This window comes from Heptranchias perlo, chromosome 9, assembly GCF_035084215.1.
Source record: "Heptranchias perlo isolate sHepPer1 chromosome 9, sHepPer1.hap1, whole genome shotgun sequence".
Lineage (NCBI taxonomy): Eukaryota > Metazoa > Chordata > Chondrichthyes > Hexanchiformes > Hexanchidae > Heptranchias > Heptranchias perlo.
The window spans coordinates 17,295,162-17,322,770 of record NC_090333.1 but is presented as its reverse complement, the minus strand read 5'-3'; the positions used below and the strand labels follow the sequence as shown (position 1 = coordinate 17,322,770).

The 27,609-nt window shown below is 40.8% G+C and overlaps 1 protein-coding gene across 2 annotated transcripts in view; it reads right to left on the bottom strand.

Moving 5' to 3' along the window:
• btbd8 (BTB domain containing 8) overlaps nt 1–26,132 on the bottom strand; it is a 76,825-nt gene extending 50,693 nt beyond the window's left edge. For both annotated transcript variants that reach the window (XM_067989916.1, XM_067989918.1), the window contains exons 1-7: nt 25,799–26,132; nt 24,817–25,015; nt 21,388–21,591; nt 10,832–11,145; nt 6,182–6,299; nt 4,713–4,802; nt 2,177–2,257 (exon numbers count right to left, since the gene is read on the bottom strand). In XM_067989916.1, the coding sequence (XP_067846017.1) occupies nt 2,177–2,257; nt 4,713–4,802; nt 6,182–6,299; nt 10,832–11,145; nt 21,388–21,591; nt 24,817–24,953 (944 nt within the window). In that variant the 5' untranslated portion in view covers nt 24,954–25,015; nt 25,799–26,132. The remainder of the gene's footprint in view (nt 1–2,176; nt 2,258–4,712; nt 4,803–6,181; nt 6,300–10,831; nt 11,146–21,387; nt 21,592–24,816; nt 25,016–25,798) is intronic.
• Nucleotides 26,133–27,609: the final 1,477 nt, after the last annotated feature.

Here is a 27,609-nt window from a genome sequence, read left to right as displayed (position 1 = left end):
ATGGTTAAATAGCTTATATTTTCTGGACACAAACTGGAGTTTTTTTTTGAAAAGTTAATAATCAGGAAACTAAAATAATGGTTACAAAAATTGGCATGTTTCACCAAGCTTGAATTAGAAATATCATTAAAAATACATCTCAATTTGGAGGCAACCGGTAGAGGTGGTAGAATTGTTTCTGGTTGCCATGCAAAGCTGTGGGTCCGGTCTTTCTCCCTCCTTCCTCTTCAGTGCTCTGATATTAGCTTGTAGTCATAATCTAGTGCTGCATCAATGTAATGTGATCAGACACATGTACAGCAGACACTTGCTGCAACGTGCTTCCTGGGAACCAGCCAAACAGCACTTTATAACAAAATTGATGCGACAGTGAGAAACTTGATGTGAAAGCCATGAAAAAAGAGCTGCAGCTTCCAGTTTCCAATAACCACTTTTGATCCCAATGGTTCTATAGCAAACTCAGAAACCTACAATTACTGGATATCAAACATTTGTTTGTTCCAATACATTAAAAACACACACTGGTGTACATCACAAAGAGATTTGCATCTGATTCGAACGTGTTAACGGCTATACTTGGGAACAGAAAAGCAGTTTGGTCTTGTCACAGCACAAAAAGGAATTAATATCACCAGCACAATGATCAGAATCACAGGATTTCTGATTGGATATTTAATGAGTGACTTGGTAGATATACTATTTGTAAAGTCACTAAAACACCTGGGATCAAGAGGCTAGTTTCCTTGCCTCAGGTGTTGTCTTCATTACCATTGGATAAGGGAAACTGGACACACTCAGGAGGGTGAAATTGTTTTTTTTTTTTGGAGAGTAGGGCAAAACGGCGGTAAAGAATCAGCAGCCCGTTTTACAATCAGTCTGATTTTCTTTCCCACAATGGAAGTACAAAACGGAGAGGGTGCGAAATGGACAGCTGATTCATTATCACCCATTCAGCACCATCGCCCATGACAACTTTCACCCCCCGCAAGTTTCCGATTTCTAGCTCTAAAACTAATGAGTGGTAAATGAATGTCAATGGCATTGTCAATTAAATACTCTCCTTTAACTTTAAGAAGTGAATCGGACTTGGTCAATCCTGCATTTGTTGCCTGTGGCATAGCCAAACCGCTGAAGATCCATGGTTCTGAAAATATCAATGTCTTACATTGAATGGACTCAGATAGAAGAGAAGCTGAAAGTTATTCCAAGCAATTTTTAAAAAGAAACATTTGTCAAAAAAAAAAAATCACAATTTCAATTAGGTTTCAAAATCAGTTGTACAACTGAATTATTTTCATACCACATCAGTAAATAATCAATTATCAGTTTAAAAATCCTGGCTAATAAACATGCCCTAATTTCCGGCTGCCTGCAAGAGGCTTTCTTCTACCAATTTACTTGGAATATGTGCTTTAAGATCAGAGAATCTGAATCTTCAATCTTTTGGAAGACAACTAGTCGCTCATCTCCTGCATAACAACACTAAGTGAATGTAATGCATAATATTGTCGGCAACGACATTAGGTCAATATCCCGATAGCATCTCCATAACAACCAATTCAAAACAAGTCTGCTGAGCACACAAGAAAGTCTGAGTGAGAAAAGGACATTCCATCCATCAAGCCCCACTCCTTCCAGTATCATTGTATGATGATCAACATGTGGGAGCGACTCCCTACTTTAAAAGGAACAGTAAGTTCCTTCTGTTTTGCCCTACTCCCCCAAAAAAAAACAATTTCACCCTCCTGAGTCTGTCCAGTTTCCCTTATCCAATGGTAATGAAGACAACACCTGAGGCAAGGAAACTAGCCTCTTGATCCCAGGTGTTTTAGTGACTTTACAAATAGTATATCTACCAAGTCACTCATTCAATATCCAATCAGAAATCCTGTGATTCTGATCATTGTGCTGGTGATATTAATTCCTTTTTGTGCTGTGACAAGACCCACCCCCCCACTTTATTTTGGTGGGGAAAAAAAAAATCATATTTTAAATAGGAGAAAGAGATAGACAGAGATACTTGTATTAGTGAGATTAACAAAGTTTCACAATATGAACCTCAAATATTTTGCATGTCTCCTAAAAAAATTACAGATCACTAAAAACTATAAGATGTACAGAGAACACTTTTTTTTCCTATATCATACTTAAAGCAAAAAAAATGTAAAATATTTACCATGGAAAGGTTTCTTTGGGCAAGTCCAAAATGGCCCCATATAAAAAGTTCATCATGATGTCCACCTCCATATGGCTCACACTGTAATTAAAATGCAATCCGTCTTTATAGATTATATTGAAAACACTGGAACAATGAAGGCAAACATATACTGTACACTTTCTTTTAAAAAACATTTTAATTGTCTCATTAGCCATGTCATGTACCATTCCTTGCCGCCAAAAAAAAAATGATGGGTAGGTAACCTGCTCCCCGGACTCTACCAGTGATCCCCTTATATAATCCTCAGAGAGGTGCGTGCAAGAATGGCTCCAGGCCTCGCTTTAGTAACCACACGTTCTCTGTGGGATGGTTGCCCTGATGACACAATCAAGACGAGGATCTCGCTTTGTTAGAAGTTATTCCCTGGCATAGCACCACTGCCACACAACCTTGCTGACATCATATGTCTACAAAACCCCAATTTACATCCTAAATTTTTTTGGGAATCAAGATATTCTACAAAATCAGTCAACAGTGAATAAAATGTTATGAAAATATTTAATATATTCCATTATTTCTTTCTTACTACCAATTAATAAATGTATAAAAAAATGAACACTGTCAGTTACAGTATCAGTTATCAGTGACTAAATCTGCATGAGTGTTTAATATGTAGTTTTCTAGCCATGATTAAAGCTTTAAACCTCACAGCTTGTGAGCTTCTGCCCAAAGCAAACTCTTTGAAGCTGAAATTTAGATTGCACGGGCAAATGATTCAGGAATCCAAGCACAATCCTGAACCTATCTTTTAAATCAATGTAAGCTGCTTCTGTGATGTATTTTTGCTCAAAGGAAAATGCAGATGAGATGTTAATGATGCCTTAATGAATATATTTGCATATAAAATCACTTCAAGACTACATATCCTAGGTCACATCATCACTGATGGCTGCTAGGCCTTTTGCCAGTTCAGATGTTTGAACTGCCATGATGCACTACAATTAACAAATGATAATAGTGTACTGTTCATTTCAAGCTTCTGGGATGTTTTTCATTAAATCCATAAACATCAGCTAGAAGCGTGACAGAAGAGAATGAAATCATTTACAGTCACTGAGCACTCAATGAAAATAAGATATTTAAAGTGCTTTACATTTTCCAAAAGTCTTTTGGAGCATATAATTGGAACTTCCTGCAGCCTTAATATACAGTTTCTTCAAAACTACAGATCATAGTTAATATTAGTGACACAGCTACAGATTTAAAATGTTAAAATAGAGAGGCAATAAAGAATGGATTGAAATAAAAACAAAAAAAAGTGAACTCTATCCAATATAAAACAGAAAACACTGGAAATACACGGCAGACCCACCAACATCCGATAAGAGACACGATAGGTTAACATTTGGGTGTAGGCCCTTTGAAACTGTACGGTAGGTGAGCCTCTTTATAGGTCTGAATGAAATAAGAGGGTAGGACAGAACAACAGATACAAGACAAATTTTCCTACATTACAACAGTGACTGCACTTCAAAAAGTACTTCATTTGCTGTAAAGTGCTTTGGGATGTCCTGAAGCCATGAAAGGCACTATTTAAATTCTTTCTTTATACAAATTACTATCACAAAGAAGCAGTTAATGGGCTTAGTAGCATGTGAGGAGGTTTTATAAAGCTGGAAATAAGTGAAAATGTCATCTCAACAAGGCAGTGAAAATACATTAGACAGACAAAGGGGGAAGGTAAGCGGAGATTGAAAATATACAGGAATGAGATGGATAAGAGAAAAGGCAAGGACAAGAGAGGAGGCCGCTAGGCTCTAAAGTCATTGTTGATCCAGAGGCCTGCAGAGCACCAAGGAAGAAAAGGAGATAGTATTCCAAAGATTTTCACTCCGCTTGGTTGGAGCACTGTAGAAGACCAAAGTCAGAGGTCAGAGTGGAAATGGGAGGACAAGTTGAAGTGAGAGCCCCAGAGGGGTCATGGTCACCCCTGTAGAAGGAAGAGTCGTTCAGCAAAGCAGGTCATTCCATCTGCATTTGGCTCTCCCCAAAATGGAGAAGGCACAGGAAAAACAGAGGTGAAATCATGTTTTACAGTATTATTTTAAACAGCTTAATGCCTCTATTAGAATAGCAGATAACAGCATTTCATACGAATGTGCTAAGCATTGGTATGTCAATAGTGAACAGCATAATTTCACTCTCTTCATCGTGATAATCTTTGTACTGGAAACTGCAATAATTCTTTTTATTTTATTATGCATTCAGAAAATCAAAACCATTTGCAAACATTCATTAGTCCCCCTGAATTGTCACAAGCAGTAGTTACTGCTTCTGTACAACATAGTCTGATTGGAACATCACTCAAACACACTGCCCCGCTTTCTTTTTTTGAGTGTTAAATAACTGCCAAATATTTTCCATATGAATTTGACAAAGTTTTGTTTAAATAGTTTCAAGTGACCCAAGTAGAGATATTGTACACTTAAGCTTTAAAATGTGCTTTCAAGTAATCGTTACTCCCTCTCCACTCCCCCCTTGTCATCATACCTACCCAGTAAGAGTGATGGATTTCTGAAAGCTTTCTGCCCAATTGCCACTTAGCATAGCTGCAAAATAACTGGAGCGAGCACACAGGATGGCCCTAGAAGGCAGAACACATGAAAATCTTCACTACAATCCAAACTTTGTAACATTGCTTAGTTTGTCAATTTAAAAAAAAAGTTCTTACTAAATCTTTTACACAAACTTTTTACTTTAAACATAGAAAATAGGAGCAAGAGTGGGCCATTCGGCCCTTTGGGCCGGCTCCGCCATTCAAAATGATCACGGCTGATCGTCTAACTCAGTATCCTGTCCCCGCTTTTTCCCCCATATCCCTTGATCTCTTTAGGATTAAGAAATATATCTATTTCTTTCTTGAATACATCTAATGACTTGACCTCCACTGCCTTCTGTGGTAGAGAATTCCACAGGTTCACCACCCTCTGAGTGAAGAAATTTCTCCTCATCTCAGTTCTAAATGGCAAACCCCGTATCCTGAGACTGTGACCCCTGGTTCTGGACACCCCAGCCATCGGGAACATCCTCCCTGTATCTAGTCTATCTAGTCCTGTTAGAATTTTATATGTTTCGATGAGATCACCTCTCATTCTTCTAAACTCTAGTGAATATAGGCCTAGTCGACCCAATCTCTCCTCATACATCAGTCCTGCCATCCCAGAAATCAGTCTGGTAAACCTTCGTTGCACTGCCTCCATGGCAAGGACATCCTTCCTCAGATAAGGAGACCAAAACTGCACACAATAGATGTAGTCTCACCAAGGCCCTGTATAACTGCAGTAATAGTGCATCAACTTCACACAATTGGGTTACATAATGAACTCATTGAACTGTATATTTTCTGCTTGTACCAATGACTTACTTTCTTATTAACTATTTTACTAAAGTAATAAATCAATAAATTAAGTGAACAGCCCAGTAGTTACAATGTTGCAGCACTGTATCTCCAACTGGGAAAGTATTGTCCAAATCCTAATCTGAAATGCCATTCGTACGCAAACTTTGCATCGAAGGCAAGATATTAGTCTGGCTGGGTCATCTGTGGTAGGAAAGGAAAACTGCCTACTGGATCAGGGAGAGGGGAGGGGGAAGCAAAGAAAGGATGTCTCTTCCTGTCTGGCTCAAGCAGAAAAACCATTGCTACAGAAACTAATGATCTGAAAACAAAACATTTCCAAAGTAGTTAAAAGTGGGCATTTTACAAAATTTGTAATACATGAATGACTACGTATGATTATTACTCATGCCCCAATATCAACCAATTTCATACACACTGACTCTGCAGCTGCAATTGTACACACAGACCTCAAAAAGGAAAAATCTTGACATTTACACTCGACTACCTCTAGCCACATCCATAAAACTACTATATTGGCAAGAAATGCGTGCAACATTTCGAGGTTAGTTCTTTAGTTCAATTTATTCCTTTGTAAAGAATGTTCTGACATGATTATACAATACCTGTGCACTTGAAAAACTCTATTCTCCACATAAAGAGTTATGTCAGGACAACATCCTTCCTTATATACAGCCAATAGATCAGCACCCAGCACAGATGCTGGCTCTGGTGTAGGATAGTCTGTTCAAAAGACAACATGAAAATGTATTTTAGAAGTAAATTCCATGTTTGCATTAATGAAAATGTCACAGCACATTTTTTGGTGAGCTGTTTACCACAACCCGTGCAGCAAACCCCACAGTAAACAGTACAACACATGCAGAAAACTTCTATTACCCCACTGCATAATATTTAGTCAAATAGTCTCATGGCATATGCAGCACATACTTACAAATAAAAATGCCCAAGTTAGAACAACTTGCATTTACGTAACATCTTCACTGTAGAAAAAAAAAGGAGCCAAGATGCTTCGCCAAGGACAAAAGGTACAGATGCTGGCTGAGCCTGTGCTTGCAGGGCAGGGTCGTTGAGAGGTATTGAAGGCTTGGTCGAAGTTTTCAGGCAGCTTTTAGAAGGTAGAGAGAGAAGTAGTGATGGGGAGGGAATTCCAGAAGGTAGAGTTGATATGATTGAAGACTTTTCCGCCAGTGGGGGAGGGGATGCACAGAAAACCAGTGTCAGGAGGGTAGCAGGGGTGGGAAGGAGTGAGAAGACTGTAGAGGTAGGGCAGAGTGAAGGGGTTATGATAATTGTAAATTTGGTACATAGAAGGACCAGGAGTGAGTGAAGAACGGGATGATGGGCAGGCAAGACTTCGTGCAGGTGAGGCTGCAGTCTCAGCAGGTTGGGAGTTTAATAGACGATGGAGGAGAGAGAGAGAGAGAGAGAGAGAGAGAGAGAGAGAGAGAGAGAGAGAGAGAGAGAGAGAGAGAGAGAACGAACAAAAGTATCAATAGGGTTTGAGGAGCTGTAGAAAGGAGGTAGAGGCAGAGCAAGTGATTTCGTAAAGGTGGAACAAATTAGCCTTAGTGATGGAACATCAGCTCTGGGTCAAACAGCATGCAGAGTGTGTGCCAAGTTAGCAGCCAGCAGGGGGATGGAGTCAGTGGCTAGGGAGCAGAGGTTATGGCAGAGACAAAATAAAGAAGGCTTTAGTCATCCTGATGTTCGATTGGAGCCAATTCTGGCTTGTCCACAACCTCAAATCTTTAAAAGAGGTGGTTGTGTGGTTAAGAAAAATGATGCACAGGTAAAGCTTCAATGATTCCTGGGGCATTGGGACCTGTACAAGCCAGATGAGTTGCACCTCAACAGAACTGGGACCAATGTTCACGCAGGGAGGTTAACTAGTGCTGTGGGGGAGGGTTTAAACTAATTTAGCTGGGGGATGGGCACCAAAATGGAATATTAGAAAGGAGAAACAAGGTGCTCAGAGGACTGGAAGAGACAAATAGCACTAGAGTAAAGAATAGTTCAGAAATAGGATGGACTAAATGGGGGGGGGGGGGGGGGGGGGGGGGAGGGAGGGGGAAAATGCGAGGCAGTCTGAGATGAGTTTGGAGTGCATGCGCGTAAATGCATGTAGCGTGGTAAATAAGGTTGGTGAGCTGTAGGCACAAGTCGCAACATGGGACTATGATTATAGTGGCAATATCAGAGACCTGGCTCAAAGAGGGGGAGGTCTGGGTACTTAATATTCCTGGCTACAAAATATTCAGGAAACAAAGGGTGGAGGGTGGCAGTGTTGATCAAAGGAACTTTTATAGCACTGGAAAAAGATGATGTAGTTGAGGGGTCAAAGACTGAATCTATTTGGTTAGAATTAAGGAACAATAGAGGGGCTAATTCGCTACTGGGTGTATACTACAGGCCACTAAATAGTAGGAAGGCAATAGGAGAAAATTTGTAGGCAAATTAGAGAAAGATGCAAGAACTATAGAGCAGTGATAATGAGGGACTTCAATTATCCCAATATGGACTGGGACATTAACAGTGTAAAGGGCAAAGAGGGGAAGGAATTCCTGAAATGTATACAAGAGAACTTTCTTGGTCAGTGTGTTTCCAGCACAACAAGGAAGGATCTAGTTCTGGGGAATGAAGTGGGGCAGGTACAGCAGGTGCTCAGTGGGGGAGCATTTGGGGAACAGTGATCATAATATTAGGTTTAGAATAGTTATGGAAAAGAAGAAGGAACAATCAAGCGTAAAAACACTAAATTGGAGGAGGGCTAATTTCAGTGAGTTAAAAAGGGAGCTTGCCCTGGTGGATTGGAATCAAAAATTGGTTGGCAAAACAGTAATTGAACATTGGGTGGCCTTCAAGGAGGAGATGGTTCGGGTACAGAGTAGACACATTCCCATGAGGTGGAAAGGAAGGACTTCCAAAGCTACAGCTCCACGGATGAATAACGATAGAGATTAAAATGAAACAGAATAAGGAGGCGCATGACAAATGTAAGGTTCATAATACGGTAGAGAACCAGGCTCAGTACAGAGGAGGGAATAAGAGGGGCAAAGAGAGTATGAGAATAGATTAGTGGCTAACATAAAAGGGAACTCAAAATTCTTTTATAAACATATCAATAGAAAAAGGGTAGTCAAAGGAAGGGTGGGGTTGATAAGGCACAAAAAAAGGGAGATCTTCTTGTGGAGGCAGAGGGCGAGGCTGAGGTACTAAATGAATACTTCACATCCATCTTCACTAGAGAAGAGGATGCTGCCAGTGTAACAGTAAAGGAGAAGGTTGGAGGGATGTTGGATAGGATAAAAATAGATAAAGAGGAGGTACTTAAAAGATGCCCATACTTAAAGTGGAAAAGTCACCAGATCCAGATGGGATACATCCTAGGTTACTGAGGAAAGGAAGAGTGGAAATTGCAGAGGCGCTGGCCACAATCTTCCAACCCTCCTTAGATATGGGGGTGGTACCAGAGGACTGGAGGATTGCAAATGTTACAGCCCTGTTCAAAAAAGGGGGAGAGTGATTAAACCCGGCAATTACAGGCCAGTCAGCCTAACATCGGTGGAGGGGAAACTTTGAGACAGTAATCCGGGACAAAATTAATTGGCACTTAGAAAAGTATGGGCTAATAAATGAAAAACAACACAGATTTGTTATAGGAAAATTGTGTTTGACTAACTTGATTAAGTTCTTTGATAAAGTAATGAAGAGGGTTGATGAGGGTAGTGCAGTGAATGTTGTGTATATGGACTTCCAAAAGACATTTGATAAAGTACCACATAATAGACTTGTTAGCAAAATTAAAGCCCATGGGATTAAAGGGACAGTGGCAGCGTGGATACAACATTGGCGAGGGGACAGAAAGCAAAGAGTAGTGGTGAATGGTTGTTTTTCAGACTGGAGGGAAGTATACAGTGGGTGCTCCCCAGGGGTCGGTATTAGGACCACTGTTGATTTTGAGAAAGCTAGATATATATATATATATGGGTATAGAGGGCATAATTTCAAAGTTTGCAGATGACATAAAACTCAAATGTAGTAAACAATGTGGAGGATAGTAGCACACTTCAGGAGGACATAGACAGACTGGTGAAATGGACAGACAAATGGCAACTGAAATTTAACGCCGAGAAGTGTGAAGTGATCCATTTTGGTAGGTAGAATGAGGAGAGGCAATATAAACTAAATGGTACAATTTTACAGGGAGTGCAAGAACAGAGAGACCTGGTGAGTATGTACACAAATCTTTGAAGGTGACAGGACAAGTTGAGAAGGCTGTTAAAAAAGCATATGGGATCCTGGGCTTTATTAATAGAGGCATGGAGTACAAAAGCAAGGAAGTTATGCTAAACCTTTCTAAAACACAGGTTAGTCCTCAGCTGGAGTATTGTGTTCAATTCTGGGCACCACACTTTAGGAAAGACAGGATGCAGAAGAGATTTACTAGTAAAGGTACCAGGGATGTGGGACTTCAGTTATGTGGAGAGACTGGAGAAGCTGGGGTTGTTCTCCATAGAACAGAGAAGGTCAAGGGGAGATTTGATAGAGGTGTTCAAAATCATGAAAAGGTTTTGATAGAGTAAATAAGGAGACACTGTTTCCAGTGGCAAAAGGGTCAGTAACCTGAGGACACAGATTTAAAGCAATTGGCATAAGAGCCAGAGGCAATACGAGGAAACTTTTTTTTTTAAATGCAGAGAGTTGTAACGATCTGGAATGCACTGCCTGAAAGGGTGGTGAAAGCAGATTCAACAGTAGCTTTCAAAAGGGAATTGGATAAATACTTGAAGGGAGAAAATTTACAGGGCTGTGGGGAAAGAGCTAATTGGATAGATCTTTGAAACAGCTGGCACAGGCAGGATGGCCCGAATGGCCTCCTTCTGTACTGTAACATACTATATGATACTATGAGTCAGCATGCGCATGGAAGCTGACTGTGCTTATAAGACTAGGTCTTCATGAAGCAGCATGTAGATGAAGAGGAGGGGGTCCAAGGGTGAATCTTGGTAGAAGTCTGCAAAGGAGGTATCTGCTGATTTTTAACAATTCTCCACTGATAGATAAATAAAAAAAGGTTTGAAGTAGGTCCTTAGTGAAAAGCTAACTTTTCTATATCATGTATAATTTAATTACAAGATGAAAAGCTAAACTTTAGAGGCCCATAGAATTTTAGGAGTGCAAGAAAGCAGCAGTGAGATGGCAGGTTGGGGAAAGGGACATAAGAAATAGAAGAGACAAACAAAGTCACCTACCTCCAGATACGATTTCATATTTTTCTTCAGTTTCCTCAGGCAGATCAAACATTCCTTCAGGCATGTCATCTTCCAACAAGCTGGAGGTCAACATCTCCTCATTCACCTCCAAGGTCCCATCATCAGGAGGAGGCTGTTTCGATGGAATGCTTCTGTCATCAACACCTTTCCCACTGCATATCTCAACATTATGAAAAAGATCACTATTGAAAGGGAGATGGTCATCTTCTGTCAGTCTTGTTCTATTATGCTCTTGGGTCAGAAGTATCTCTTCTTCCAGATGGCTCACTTTTCGATCTGCTGTATATACCTGCCTATTATAGAATAAAGAAAGGTAAACAGTTTGACAAACAGCATCATCCAGCAGGTCTCTGCATGTTACAACAACATACACCTAATAACCTTCCTGTGACTACAAAAAGAGTACACAACGAGGACCTCTGCGATATAAATCATACCCTGATAATTAACACTGCCGACAGTTATCGTCAGCAGCATAGGCGAGATATAAATCACGTTCCACAGTTCTTAATATACTCAGTTTATCAGGGCACATTGAGCAGGCCTGGATGAAAAGAGCTAGTTAAATCACACACAAGATAACTGCTCTGATAACCCTTTTAATGCATCTATCTATTTATTAAAAATCTTGTGTATGCATGCACTTCCTGTTACCATGATTTTTAGTCGTGCGTTTGTCATCATTTTACATTGAAACTGCCTTTTATGAATAAAAAGCAAAATACTGCAGATGCTAGAATGCTGAAAACAAAAGTCTTGCATCTTAGACCTGAAATGCCAACTGACAGACTTCAGCTTCTCCACAGATGCTGCCTGACCTGCTGGGTATTTGCAGCTATTCTGTTTTTGTCTTTTATAAATACATAGAATGGAAGTGTTTGTGTGCCTGGCTGTTTGACCATTCATCAACTGATTGTGATCAACACGATGAGCGACTTACTATTACCCATATGCACTTTTTACACTGCCATCATTTGTTCTAAGATTTAGGTACTGATTTGAAATTAAAAACTAAAGCAATAGCACTCTTAGTGTTGGTTTCAGTTGCTATCTATTCCTGTTAAAATATATACTTTTAAAAATTGAGTACTATGGATATTAAAAGGGACTAAACTATTGGAGCTGTTGAGGCCGACAATTTAAGGGAGTAGAAGTAACATTAGTAGAGATTCATACAGTCATTAATTCCAGCATTCATCAGCAATTCTATCATTCAACTGTGGAAGCTAACTGCACTCAGATCCAGGGTCAGTCTCAGTTCAATGATAATCATTGTGGACAATTTAAAAATCAGAAATATTCTTAACAGCAAGAAATTTTAAAATCTTTTTAAAAAATTGATGAAATCCTCTAATTGTACAGCTTTAGTACCTCTTTAATAGTCTGTCCGCTGATCACATCTCCCATACTTAGTAATTTGTATTTTTAGATATATACAAAAACATCCTGCAAAACTCCATCATGTAACAAAGTAACATCTGTTTTCAGAAAGTGACTTATATTTAGAATTAGCTCTTCCAGATCCATGCAGTGTCCATACCCTGCTGCTTCCACACCAGTTTACAAGCCTACATTTCAAATGTTAATAATTTCACACAATGTAGCTTTTTCAGTACCTCAGCTCAAAGACAGCCTGTCTCACAAGCTAACCACTAATTTATGTATCACCAAACTCCCTATGGATTTATAAACCTGCTGAAAGGCAGTAGCCAGCCTTCAGTTTCAGGATGCATCACTTGCAATTTATATAGCACTAAAGTTTTTACTGGCATTGTGTAGCTCCTTGCAGGGTTCCCCAAGCATGAGCTGTCTCCCACTGACTTCCCACAGGACACGTGAAGGATTGGAGTTCAATGAAAATGGTAATAAAAGTTGGTTTTCATGCACAAAAATCTGCAACTTAATACATCAAGTAATATAATCCACAGCAAGTACTTTTCCAAAGTAAAACAAAAAAAATAGTTCTTCCCACAATTCAAATACGGAACTGCGCTTGGGAGTTCTGAGCGAGCTGCTTTCATATCAATAATTAAAGGCTACCTCCTCCGATTCAATCACATCACTATTTTGTTTCAGTCTTTACAGGTTTAAAAAAAACATGTGTTCCTTACGGTCATAGAGGGGGTGGGGGAAAAAAGAGAAACAAAGCATATTTGTGGCTTAAGTGCCAAGCTTTGGTTGAGTGGTAACACTCTTGCCTTGAAGTCAGTAGGTCATGGGTTCAAGCCCCAACCCAGAGACCAATACATAAGCTACAGTACCGAGCGAGTGCTGCACTGTCAGAGGTGCCGTCTTTCAGATCAGATGTCAAGCCAAGCCTTCATCTGTCTGCTCAGGCGGATGTAAAAGATCCAATGGCACTATTCAAAGAGCAAGGGAGTTCTCCTGGTCAATGTTTATCCCTCAATCAACATCACCAAAATAGATTATCTGGTCATTTATCTCATTGCTGTATTTGGGACTTTGCTGTGTGCAAATTGGCTGCTATGTTTCTCTACTTTACAACAGTGACTATACTTCAAAAAGTACTTAAATGCCTGTGAAGCATTTTGGGATGTCCCAAGGATGTGAAAGGCGCTATATGAATGCAAGCTTTCTCTGTGTTTAATCACATAGCATGGACTCTTTTTTTTTCAGACTTTAAAAACCCATTTCCCCCTTTCAATACTTAGTTGTGCAGCAGTTCTAGTAGGACAAGTAGAGACTGTGCGATCTCAAATTTGCTTTGTCAGATGCTGCTAGTAGCAGGGAACCTTCCACACCAATTCCACATGCAAAGCACTATTTCCTATTTGATACAAGATAATCTGTATGAAACTTGTAATCTCCTGGTCTGAGGTTTGGCTAAATGTCAAAAAAAGGCCCACATCACCTATGAAATCTAGTCTGCATTTCCTAACTGTGGAGAAACTCCCATAAGATATATAAGTGACTGAGGCCTCAGTAATATAGTCACAGAATAAACAATACAAGTGTTGTATGCTCTGAAAACAGATGTGGATGAAGAAACACGACTCATTTATAGGTAGTCACTTCCAAGAGAGTTGCAGCATCAATAATCGCTTTAAAAAGCAAAACCATTCGGACAGAAAGAATATACATTATTTTTACTGCCAGTTTATTTCCTTTGGTTTTGAATATTTTTTGTTGAAATAATGGAGTACTGTTGGTCTCATTGAACAAGGAACACAACATTGAGATGATTGGAATTATAAATAGTTGAAATGGAGACTGCTGAAGTTCCACGAGACAACAGCTATATTTATCAGTGGTAGTCCTGCCTCCTCATGCTGTCAAGGTGCTGTAATCTATCCTTCCCGTTGCTTTCCCCCCCCCCCCCCCCCACTAGCTAAACAAGTTCATCAGTCCTTTATGGTTTAAGCAAAGATGAAGGTGAAATAAAAACACAAAATGGACGTTGATCACAATTCTTTGCAACACTGATTTAAAAAACAAGATTCCCTCTTTAAAGAGGAAATAAATTTCACAAAAGCATTTGTGAATTTGAACAAATTGCCATTATGTAAAATGTACAATTTAAAAAAAAATTAAGCAGGATTTTTCCACCCTGCAAATAGATTGTACATTATGCCTTCGCATGGGTTTTCTGAATCCATGCATTGTGTTGCCTGAATAGATGCAATTAGGGAGCTGAATGATTTTTTTACATAAAGCCAGTTTAAAAATAGGATAATGCCCCTGAACCATTTTACAACTCCATCATTCAGATCTTTACAATTGGTTTACACTCACTTATAAAAACTAGAATGTGATCAAATCAAGTAGAATCTATCCACTAATATTGATGCAGCATTTCCACACAACAGATTTTAGATCATTCAGAACATGTCTTCTTAGTGTAAAATTTATTTTCTTTCCACTGGACAGCTCTGATCTTACTTTTTAAAACGTTAGTCTAAAACAAATTCAGTGCTTCAAAACTTAAATTATGCTACTGCGTCAAGGAGTTTCATACTTTTTAGATGAGGGAAAATGCACAATGAGCAAAACTTGATTTATATGGGCTAATGGGTTTCTATGAATGGAGACTTAACCCCAGAATTACTTATAGAACAAAGAGTTTGACAGAGTTAGGAAGTTGTCTGGCACATGTCCTGCTCCATATCTTACCCATACAATTTCCTGAATTCCAGTTTTAAACTATGAACCTGCTTCCAAGTGTTTAAACAGAGAGAGGTGTTGATTGCACAGCCTCCACCGCCCCCCCCCCCCCCCAACAAATCCCATCATCAGCTCCGCTGCTCTATGCAGGGAACTGCAGCTGGCAGCTCCTCCCTCCTTTTCTTCTCCCTACCCCCCCCCTCCGGGCAAAGAATCAATTCCTTCCTCCCAATGGGACTCTAAAAATCCCAGTCTCTGAAATTCTCAGCACCTGCAGGGCATCAGATCAAGAGCAACTATGATGCTGTAACCGAGACTACGGTCTAATGCTTCAAAATAAAAATCACTGCACCTTCCCAGGTTTTACACATCTTATGTAGTTTGTCAAATATAAGGTCTACGCTCTACTCAGAGGTGCTTGCTTTAAAAGTTGTGCATCAATCCCTGATTTGGCTGTGTTTTTTTTAAAATAACAAATTTGAAGTGCATTATCTCTCAGTACTCCGAAGAATGATTTTATGGTGACTGACCAGGAAGCACATCTGAAATGATCAGCAACTGGCGCCATAATTGGTCTCATCAGGGCTGGTTAGGTCTGACTTTATTAATTGCCCGCAGCCTTCAGGTTTTGCTAACTCAATCTACGGTTGTTTAATTTAGAAAGTACACAGATTTCTCTTTGTTGTAGTTAATATAAGCTTTCACGAAGATTAGTTTTAACAGTCTGATCGGAAACTTAATTAATGAGAGTCGTTTCCTGGGTAAATTAATTTAAATTAGTAATACTGGGCTTATGACAGTGATTGTTGGGTGCTGTTGATGCAGAGCACTGCAATTCTGGTCATTCCAAGTGAATGAAAGGCTGCTCTTTTATTATATGGCACCTCTCATCCAGCTCAATGGTCTTTGGCATGAAAACCGAGTACAAAGAGCTCCCCCCACACCCAGAACAGTACAAGTCTGGTTCTGCCAATTTGAAGATAAGTAGTTATTTTAACACACAGCATTTTAAAACAAAACTTAACAGGGTAATTGTAAAGGTTTTACCTTTTCCTTTGAGGAGGGCTTTGCACCTCTTATTTACACAATGTTTATATTTGTTGGGCCGTTATATTCAGAAGTTGAAGTAGCTGGGCTGTGCCTCTCTACAGTGGCTCCAGATGTTGATACAGCACAGCTTCAGAACTAATTAAACTTTTCCTCATCTCCATTTTTTTTCCTGGGAGGGTAATGAGTGAAAGGGGAGGACTGCAAGTGTTTGGATCGACATAGTCAGGATGCGGAGGAGAAATTTTGCTGCCCTCTTATCCCAGGTCACTTGTTATTTCTGTTTTAATTTTTCCTGGCCGTAACAAAAGGTTTTTTTTTATTCGTTCACGGGATGTGGGTGTCGCTGGTGAGGCCGGCATTTATTGCCCATCCCTAATTGCCCTTGAGAAGGTGGTGGTGAGCCGCCTTCTTGAACCGCTGCAGTCCGTGTGGTGAAGGTTCTCCCACAGTGCTGTTAGGAAGGGAGTTCCAGGATTTTGACCCAGCGACGATGAAGGAACGGCGATATATTTCCAAGTCGGGATGGTGTATGACTTGGACGGGAACGTGCAGGTGGTGTTGTTCCCATGTACCTGCTGCTCTTGTCCTTCTAGGTGGTAGAGGTCGCGGGTTTGGGAGGTGCTGTCGAAGAAGCCTTGGCAAGTTGCTGCAGCGCATCCTGTGGATGGTACACACTGCAGCCACTGTGCACCGGTGGTGAAGGGAGTGAATGTTTAGGGTGGTGGATGGGGTGCCAATCAAGCGGGCTGCTTTGTCCTGGATGGTGTCGAGCTTCGAGTGTTGTTGGAGCTGCACTCATCCAGGCAAGTGGAGAGTATTCCATCACACTCCTGACTTGTGCCTTGTAGATGGTGGAAAGGCTTTGGGGAGTCAGGAGGTGAGTCACTCGTGGCAGAATACCCAGCCTCTAAACTGCTCTCGTAGCCACAGTATTTATATGGCTGGTCCAGTTAAGTTTCTGGTCAATGGTGACCTCCAGGATGTTGATGGTGGGGGATTTGGCGATGGTAATGCCGTTGGTAAAGGTGTTCACATATTGAGTACTAATTTCAATGGTCCTTGTGCAGTGCAGAGCCAGTTACTGTTTATTACCTGATGTGAAGTATCCATCTCAATCAATGATTTTAGGATCTGTGGGGGTTAACTCCTTGTATTGCTGCTTCTGTTCTACAACAGAGCACTATTCTGGTGTCGGTCTTATAATGACACCAAGTTTGTTTTAATACTGCCCGAGTAATAATCTGGGCTTCAGTTAGGACACTTTTTTGCATTGTATATGGGAGGAAATATTCCCACTAAGACATCGAGAAGATAAATTAGTTCTTTTACCTCAAGGTAAAGCATTTAAAACAGGAAACTAATCTTATTGTAGCATAAGAAATAGGAGCAGGAGTAGGCTATATGGCCCCTCGAGCCTGCGCCGCCATTCAATAAGATCATGGCTGATCTTCGACCTTAACTCCAATTTCTCACTTGATCCCTATTTCCCTTGATTCCCTAGAGTCCAAATACCCATTAATCTCAGTCTAGAATATACTCAACAGCTGAGCATCCACAGCCCTCTGGGGTAGAGAATTCCGAAGATTCACTACTCTCAGTGAAGAAATTGCTCCTCATCTCAGTCCTAAATGTCCGACCCCTTATCCTGAGACTATGTCCCCTAGTTCTAGACTCTCCAGCAGGGGAAACATCCTCTCAGCATCTACCCTGTCAAGTCCTCTTTAGAATATATGTTTCAATGAGATCACCTCTCATTCTTCTAAACTCGAGTGTAGCAGTGCTGAAAAATGTCTGCAGAAATTGAGTGTAATACGCTTCACTCCTGTTTCCGACAGCAACTTGGGAGATGAAGCACATTACAGCAGATAGTGGGTGGTATTGACTATGTCTCGCACTACATGGTCGGTGAGCTAACCATTCCACACAGCAGTCATGTCCCTGAAGCGGACTCTCCAAGCTTTATAAAAGGTGTATCTTTAACATTGGTCCAACGTTTGTAGTACCAAAAAGATTTAAATTGTGTCCTTTAGTGAAGGGACTTTGAACCATGTACTTAGCAGCATGGTATTTTTTTAAAAGCTACGAGATGGCACTTTACCATCAACCCTTCCTCCCCACCATGGCAAAATTACGATTCCTGGTCCTCAGATTAAACAGATAACACCTTCCCCCTCCCTACACAACCCAATTTTTAAAAAAAATTAGTGTCCGATTATCAACAACTAAAAGGCCACATGTAATTTGAAGGATCAGCAAAATAAAAGCAGATCTGGAAAGAATGAAACTTATTACTCCAATCAGAAGCAGAATCGGAGGGCACATCCCTAACTCTCCAATAAAAGCTCTGGGGATTGGTAAACATGAAAAGTAAGAGGGCTGTGAGTGAAGAATTGGTTAATAGACCCTCCAGAAGAAGGAAATAGTTTGCAATTTATAAGCGCCTTGGGATGTTTTACCACGTTAAGGGTGCTATTTAAATGCAAGTTGTTGTTGTTTGCTCTCCTAGGTTGTGCTGCTCGAGGCTGATGTTTACGGTTTCTGGTTTTCAACCGATTTTGCTCTGATTTCTACTTTTAACAATACAAAAATAAAAGCACTGAACTCAATCTAAATACATTTTTTTTAAAAAAACAGAAACAGAATTTTTGTTCACTGACTCAGAAATTGGGCTTGGTGGATATCTGAAGTCAGCACAATATACCTTCTATACCAATCGCCATAGCTTTAATCGAAGAATTGATTAATAGACCCTCCGGCAGAAGGAAATTATCTGCAGTCTGGGAATACTATTTGGATTTTGCCTGAACTGGATTTTTTTTTTAAATAAAAATTTATATTTTTTGTAATGTTGAATTCAGCACTTTTCTCCCCCCCACCCCCTGAGCAAGCCAGCATCCTGAATTCTGGTTGGTTTGAAGTATTAATTGCCTATTCAAATGGAGGGGAAATTATTCTGCCAAATCTCGAGCTTTTGACGTCATTGCGAGAAGGATGGCCCTCTTGCGGTATCTGAAGATCCAGGTATTGCTCCATTCCAATCGCATATACGGGGGCTTACCCGAGGAGCCTCGCATCAAAGGGTAACAACTTTGATCGACAGCGTGGTCTTGGGGTCTTTCTCTCTCTCTCTCTCTCTGCTACCCCCTCGTCACAAAATGAACTGCAAGATCATCAGCAGATAAGCTGCCTTCACTTTGAGAGAAAAAAAAATCTCAAGCAGTTTAGCTTTGAACAGCTTCACTAGAGAAGTAGACCCACATTTAGAGTTAAAAAGTTGCAGCTATATTATTTTCCATAACTGAGCAGTAAAGGGAAATTGATTGTTTTTACAGTGAGAACAATGAGCTATTCAGTGATTTATGTAAAACAAACCAACTGTTGGCTTGCAGCTGCGCCTGTTTTGATAGAGTGCTTTTCTGTCTGCCTGCCACAAAGAGAAGAACTCAGGCGCAATATTTTAGTAGCTGGTGTACAGAGCGAGCGTCCTCTGTTACAACCCAATGGATGAACCACTTAGTGACCCACTATTCAACACACATGCAATGAGACTGGGTCAGTGCAGCTGAACGGAACAAGGGCGAGGACTGGTAAATTAGATATTTCCAGTGTAACCAAATGGGTCAAAAGGCCAGCAACTGCTGGTCTCAGGAGGTTCTGAAACATAGGCTGAGTGAGCTCATAAGATACAAGGCTGCTGGTTGTGTAGTGACCACAGATTTGGACAGGGTGTCTAATTTCCGACACCTTAACTAGATTTTGGGCGGTAAAAGGTGCGCTCTGAATCATAGGGGACATATGGTCTGCTTTTGGGAGACAGTGAACCGGAGAGACTATCTAGCACAACACCTAAAATCACTCCTACTGCAGGACCTGGATAACATTCAGACTTGGGCTGACAAATAGTTGATAACAAACATCTCAACAAAAGCCCAGTCATCCACCCCCCACCTCCGACCTTAAATAGCAGAGCACCCAAATATCAATATCGACCAGAAACTGAACCGGATCAACCACGTCAACAGCATGGCTACAAGAGCAGGGTAGAAGCTGGGTACTCTGACAAGTGGCTCACCTATGGACCCCTCAAAGCCTCGCCACCGTCGACAAGGCTCAGGAGTGTGATGGAATACTCATGGCTTGCCTGGATGGGTGCAGCCATAACAATACTCAAAAAGCTCAACACTATCCAGGATGGAGCAGTTTGTTTAATTGCTGCCCTTGCTATTGGGACTGGATATCCATCCCCTCCACCACCAGCACACTGTGGCTGCAGTATGCACGATCTGCAGGATGCAACGTAGCAATTCACCAAGGTTACTTCTTTCATGACAACCCAGTAGTTAGAGGCCATACTTTAGTCACCACCCACCAGGGCTGTCTGGAGTGGGGTTTGAACACTACCTTCTGAGACAGAAATGCTAAGCACTGAGCCAAAAGACTCACTTCTCAGGACATAATACACCATGTTAAAGCAGAAATATTTAGAACACGGATCACAAAAGGGAACTAGTTTTACAAGGGCTAATCTTGAGGAGCCCTTGCTGCATGATCTGTTAAAATACACCCTCCTATAACGCACTAGACTGGCCACATTCTACCACAAAATAAGTGCATTTTGAACAGATGTTTGACTTAATCAGTAAACAGAGGATTAAAAAGGAGTGCGATTATTCTGAACATTAAGCAACGGCAGAAACCATTAAAATTGCTACTTTCTCCATCCACTTGGGTTGTATTTCAACCCCACCAGAAATCCAAATCTAATGAAAAAGCTGGAAGTTAAATTTGGAACGTTCTAAGTAATAAATGTCCATACATAAGAGACAAATGATTACTGCACTAAGACCATCATTTTTAGCTTAATCATTAAAGCATCATTCATAATTGGCAATATTTTGCACAAGTGGAGTTGGTTTTGGAACAGTGGTGACATATGCCTTAAATATAAGGTTTTTTGCCTTATACTCTGGTACGATTTCACAGACACACAACGCTCTCCAGTACCTCACCAATAGGTTGTTCTTCATATACAAGGCTAGACATTACAACAGTGACTACATTTCAAAAGTACTTCATTGGCTGTAAAACATTTTGGGATATCCTGTGGTCGTGAAAGGTGCTATATAAATGCAAGTTCTTTCTTCAGACAGTCAATGTCACTGGGTGGGGCTAGAAGGGAAGGGGCTGACTTAGCCTAGTAATGGGGAAAATTGGTCATTACTGAGAATCTTGCAATTAGACATTTCAAGTGTAGTTTGGAAAGCCTTTGAAATACTGTTGATAAATTTCAACTAATAAATTACCACTAAAACAAATCTCCCACACATACCAACGTATAGCACACAACTGTTGGAAACACTTACCGCAGAAAGTATTTAAATTCCAAGGGCTTGAAATTCTCTACATAGATGACTTCTGGATACTTCTCAGCATCTTGTTTCAACTGTTCTCCAGAAATCCTCGAGAAAAATTCTGGAGCTCTTGCAAGCAGCACTACTTTGTGAGCCTTGAACACAGCTGAACCCACATGGAATGTGACATCTGCTTGACTTCCTTCTACAAGAAGCCTTTTTAAAAAAAAAAGGTAGAACAGGTCACTTCATTCAAACAAGGTTTTCTGTTACAACAGCCTTTACCTATTGGATTATACTTTTCTCAGAGCTCTTTAGGCTGTGTTAAATAGCTAAGTGGTAGGGGCAACTGAAATATTCCTTTTGCAATGAAGTACAGTACCGAATATTGTGCAGTATTAAAGATTGATGTAATAATACCCAAAGAAGCTACTGATCCCTGTGTAATCAGACTGATTTGGAAAATAAGTTTTTACTAAATATGTCACAAAAGATTTAAAAAGAGCAGATAGTTACTGGTTACCAGGTCCCTCTGTCGTAAACCATCGTCAATAAACTGCAAGACAAGTGTGGGTTAATTTACTTTACCTTTTCCCCTCTTTTTTGCCGCCTGCAGGAGCACCCTGTCAACCAACACACAATGCATCTTCCAAACAGCTAAGCAGATATTCAGAACTCACTTTGGGAATGGGGGTTCTTTTTTATAAAGAAAAAAACACATACATCTCTGGGAAAACACATGTCCTACTGCCGTACATCTTAAATCAGCCTATTCTTTTGACCTGATTAAAACCAGTAATGGAGGGGAAGGTGAAACAAAAAAGTATAAAATAGAAAATCTACACAAATTATACTCATCCATTATTTCATTCCCCACCACCTCAAAAAAAAATCTACCTTCAGGATTCAGTGTTACCCCCAAAATAGACTATCCTGGACTCCAAGGAAACAAGTCTTGCCATCTCCCTCCAACCTAATTTTATTTCTCACCCATGGACAACCACACTTAAACAGATTTGGGAAAACACGAGTGCACTGCCAGGGAGGTCTAAGACACAAATGTAGAACTTAGTTAGGATCCTTCCATTTTTGAATGTTTAGAAACATTCCTTAAATCCCTTAAGAGTAGGAGAACTTCTGTGATATCTGATGTTTCATTTAACAATCCAGCTCCTTGTCAAACTTGACTGGGATGAACTTAAAATGTTATTCTAATTTTCCAATGAACGTTCAAATGAGAAAATCAGTCACTCAAAAGATCTTCAGTGAACTTCAAAGATTAATATTTAATTCATTATACACCAAGACATTCATCTTACTCAACCACAGGAAATTACTTCTGCAGGTGGCGCATTACATTTTGACCATTATATTAATTTTGAAGTTTCCTTTGCTGTCAAAGTTCCAAGTGCACTTGCGCCAAATAATTGCCACTTAGAAATCACCGGATTGATTTCCATTTCCCTAGACATTTTTCATCCTGTCTCCATTACTTAGATTTTATATGCAGAGCATTTTATGCTAGCACATTAACCTATACAAGTAATTTGCACAAGGTTGGCTTAATTAGATTCAAGTAAATTTCTATTTGGAATGGTTATTTTTTTGCTATTTTGACATTTAGTTAATATTGTCAGAACACAGTTTCTCTCACTTCAATCTTTTCCCCTCCTAGGTCTCATCTCCTTGATAGGGTATTGTTCCATTGTGCCAGGCACCCTCCATGAGCCTCGATAGCAGACCCTAATCCTATTCATACTGACTTGCACGCGTGCACACACACATTTCCAACAGGGGTTACTGGATAGCGATCAGGAGCAGAAACCCTAACTGATTTACCCTTTCCTTAACCATGGGGCACTTAAACCAATAGTAGCCCACTGCTACAGCCCCAACTGAAATCAATTAATTCAGCATAGATCAAACTTTGGCTAGATTTTCTGCTCCTTAATTATGAATGACTGGTATATCCATCCCCTTGTATCTTTCTAGTCTGCAAGGTTCAGCTGAGCCACTAGGATGCCAATTCTCAGTACTTAAATTATTTCATAAACAACAACATAAATGTAAAGTCCCAGGCCGTCATCCTCTTGCTCTGGATTACTGCTCGATCACTGGAGGCTGATCTTTCAGTCATTACTCCCCTAAAGTTGGAACACCTTCCCAAAACCACTTCATCTGATCACCTCTTCCAATTCTCTTCAAAAGTCAACCAGGTCTCTGGTTTCACCCTTCCATTTTAATCTTTCCCATCTCCTCTCCATTGTTGCCCCCTCTTTCTTGTAAAGTGACCCAAGAAGTTCTTCTACAAGACAGAGATGCTGGGGGAGGACTTTTACTGGATCCGTGCCATATCAAAGTACTCACCACTATTACGTATTTAGGGGCTCAGCCCATCTGTTTCTCAGGCAGACAGTCCTTTCTTTCCCCCGCTAACTGGGGCATCGTTTTTTCCTTTTAAAATAGCAAAAAATCCACATTTTGCGTGCATGTCCTGGTTTTCGCCTAGTATTCTACATGCATCTCAATCCAGCCAGCACCATTTTAGGAGCAGCATGGCAGCAACAGTCCCCTCCATACCTATCCTGCATTTCCCATGATGCACGACTTTATAGCATTTTGCAGCCTGCAATTGGCTGCAGAATTGAATTTTGGTAATCCGTGTTGCAGAAATAAAAAACCTTGAGGTTGGGGCAAGAAATAAAAGAGCAGACGCGAAGGGAGGAAGAAAACCAAGGAGGAAGACCAAACATGTTGTGGCAGTCAGAGAAAGGCAAACATGGAATCAACACACTGGGGAGCAGGGAGACGTCAGAGGTCAGAAAGGACAAGGATTATGGGTGAGTAAGACTGAGCCTGGGCCAGGACGGCAACAGCTGAATTTTCAACGAGATGGAAATGGTCTAGGATGAATCTTGCGAGGCTGGAAAGGAGAACAGTTCATCCTCTCACCTATGCCACCCTAGTTAAGGGAGGCCAACTGCTTCCAAATGGGAGCCACTGCTTGAAAAAGTTAAGCTCACAGCTGTCCAATGAATACCGCCATTTCTGCTGTTGTTTATTATGTAGTGCAAGTCAAGCAAGATGTATTCGCAGCAAGGATGCAAACTGATGATAAAAAAATCAGTTTGCTCTAATATTTGATGCCAATATGAAAGGGATCTACAATACAAAATGTGAACTGGAGTGGTTCCTTGTACTGATGACATGTGCCCAGTCTGATATATATGAAATATTTTGCTATGCTTTTATGATTGCCTACATAAGAAGTGACCTCAAGGTAATGTGTTATATGTAAAACACTTTGGGATGCTTCTGAGACACACGATAGGGCCCTATACAGGCCTGTAAAAGATTACAAATATTTTGAAATAACAAAAATATTTATCAAATCGAATATTCCTTCCACTAAACATTCTTTATGAGAAGGCATTTTCATACCTGAGAAGATCCCGATTTAACTGCAAAGCCAATGTTTCCTTCAATATTTGTCTTTCATTTCTTGCTCTCTCTTGGAAACCTCTGGTGTTTTCCAGATTTGGTACTCTGTGCACAACTCCTCCATTCCATGTTGCCATTGCTAGGGTTATTTAATATTAGTCTTGTTAGTATTTCTTCTTATTCATTTCACAGGAAACACCTATTAAAGAAATACAAGTATAAAACTTGACCAATTAAGTTGCATAAACCACATGGCATAACCATGCTTGCACTGAGAGCAAAGAAACCTGGATGCGTTGATGTACTCCTCCTATAAGCTCCAATCGAGGTACCTCCGATTTTCAACTACCTGCCTTTTCAGGCGCAAAACAGGTGGCTGAGAGTTGAATTTCTACCCCAACGACTGTCTACGATGAAGAATTAAACTTGCAAATGATGTAAATATTACAAATGAGTAGTGTCAAACCTAAAGATTCTTTACTTTTCTGCATTCTGCTTGCACTAATGTATTTTTTTTCTGCTCAAGACTAACTTAACTCATTTATAAATTGGTCAGGTCACCTGCACAAGTGGCAGTAAAAACTATTCAAGTTTTATAACTGATTTATAATTTAGAACTGGCAATCAAGTGAATCTTAACTCATGGCATAAACTGCAAACAAAACAATGCCTATTAAATATATACATACAGCTTAAACTGTACAGTACAACATATACTTTATACAATGCACTAAAGAGCACAAAGTGATGTAATAATCCCCTCCCCTAAAATATTCAACCATAATCTGATCAACCCCTATAGTTGTAAAACATTTTGGTGACCCACTTGTTTACAACATCTGTCCTAGCATTACACAATGTGCATTGTATAAGAGACTGATATTTTTAAGGGGGATGGGGAGAAGAGTCAGAAAGCAAGACCAATCTGAAGTGAAAAGGGGAGCGACTGGAAAGCAGGCGCTCATCCTATAACTCACATTACCTCAGGTGGAATTCACTTGGGTGTCAGTGAAATTTAAATTCTTCCGGCTACACGCACATATAACGCCTACATGTTATGTCCGCGCACACCATGGCTTAGGCCACCGACCCGTGAAGCTCTTGAAGAGGCCAGAAAGCGTACGGCGCGACGCTCGGGTTGATGCACCCGATTAGGCAACACGAGGGTGGGGAATTTAACGCTCCTGAGAGGCAATAGGACCGAGCCTCCCAGCAGCCGGTCTCCGAACACAACCGCAGAGAGCGCAGGGCCGGGCCGGGCGGCGCGGTAGTGCTGTGCGGGGAAGCGCGGGCCCTTTAAATGCTGGCGCGCCCAGTGTATCCTTTCTCTGTTCTTTCTCCGTTGCTAAGCTCCGTTTGCAACAAGCCGCCTCGAGCCCCACCCCCCCGCGGCACCTACCGGCTTCGTGACGTCACAAAGCGGAACCTTGCCCGTCCCTGGCGCCATTTTCATTGGTTGGCACCCTACGTCACACGCCGTCAACTGGCCAATCAGTGGCTAGCCTCGGCCCTGCCTCACCTGGCCGGGGCAGCAGGTGGTCCTTCAGTGTACCTGCAATTGGAGGTTTTGTTTCATAACATTTTACAAACGAATTAAAGTGTGAACAGTTTTTTCGCGGCCGGTGGGCACCGCAGGGGCTGGAGTGCATCCTGGACAAAAATAATAAAATCTTAATTTTGACACTGGTTTTTGTTTTTTTGGGGTTTTTTTGCACATAAACACACCCTAAACCCCCCTTCTTATAAAAGGGGGGGGGGTCTAAAAGAGAAAAAAATAAAAATGTTAACAGTACGAGGCTTTACCTACAGCAACAATTTAAAAACTAACTTAGCAGCAGAAAGCGAGGATTGATAAATGGAACCATCACATTTTTGTGTTACCAGAATACTGCTGAAAGGAAACACTGATACACAAATTTAACCATGGTTTTGGAATATGAAGACATAGTTTTTAAAAAAAAAACAATCCCACGCCTTCCCAGAACAGTACTGAATAATTTTTAAAATAAAAACAGAAATTGCCGGAAACGCTCAGCAGGTCAGGCAGCATCTATGGAGAGAGAAACTGAGTTAATCTTCCAGGTCAACGATCATTCATCAGAACTGTTGAGTGTTTTCAGCATTTTCTATTTTTATTTCAAATTTCCAGCATCCGCAGTATTTTGCTTTTGTTTCACTGAATAATTTTTAGATTCCCAGTTTCTCCCCTCTCTGGTTGCTGAATCATGTTTGACTAAAATTCCATGGACACCAATAGCCCTCCAAGCCATTTTTTATGTATGAACCTAGATAGTGAGACCTAGGCTTTTCACCTCCCTCTCCTGCCCAGCCAATATTTCAACAGATCTGGGGCGAAGGCAGAAAGGCAAATCAGGGACGCGCTTCACTGCGTTCCTGTAGTTTTCAGCTGGCTGGTCTGTCGAGTGGGGGTAATTTACGTACACCCATAAGTGGCAGGCGCATGGTAAGGAGATATGATTTGAACTCTTGGAACGTTGAACAAAAGGAGCTGCCTGGTGTCCAGCGTTCAGAGGGGGCAGAAACTGCAGGCAGATTTGTGCAAGTCCTTTCAAAGAGCAGTCATGCACAGGCCCCTTCAATCAATTTCAAAATAGAAAAAATTTCTTGGTTACCTCTTTGTCCTGCTGAAGTGGGCACCCAAGGCTTGCGGCAGCAACTTTCCACCCCCACATTGGTGCAACGCCCCGGCTGAAGCTGAGAGTCCACCTCCCAAATGTAAATGACTCACAGAGCAGAAATACAGCCAGAGTTCAAGAGGCATCCCGGGGCGAA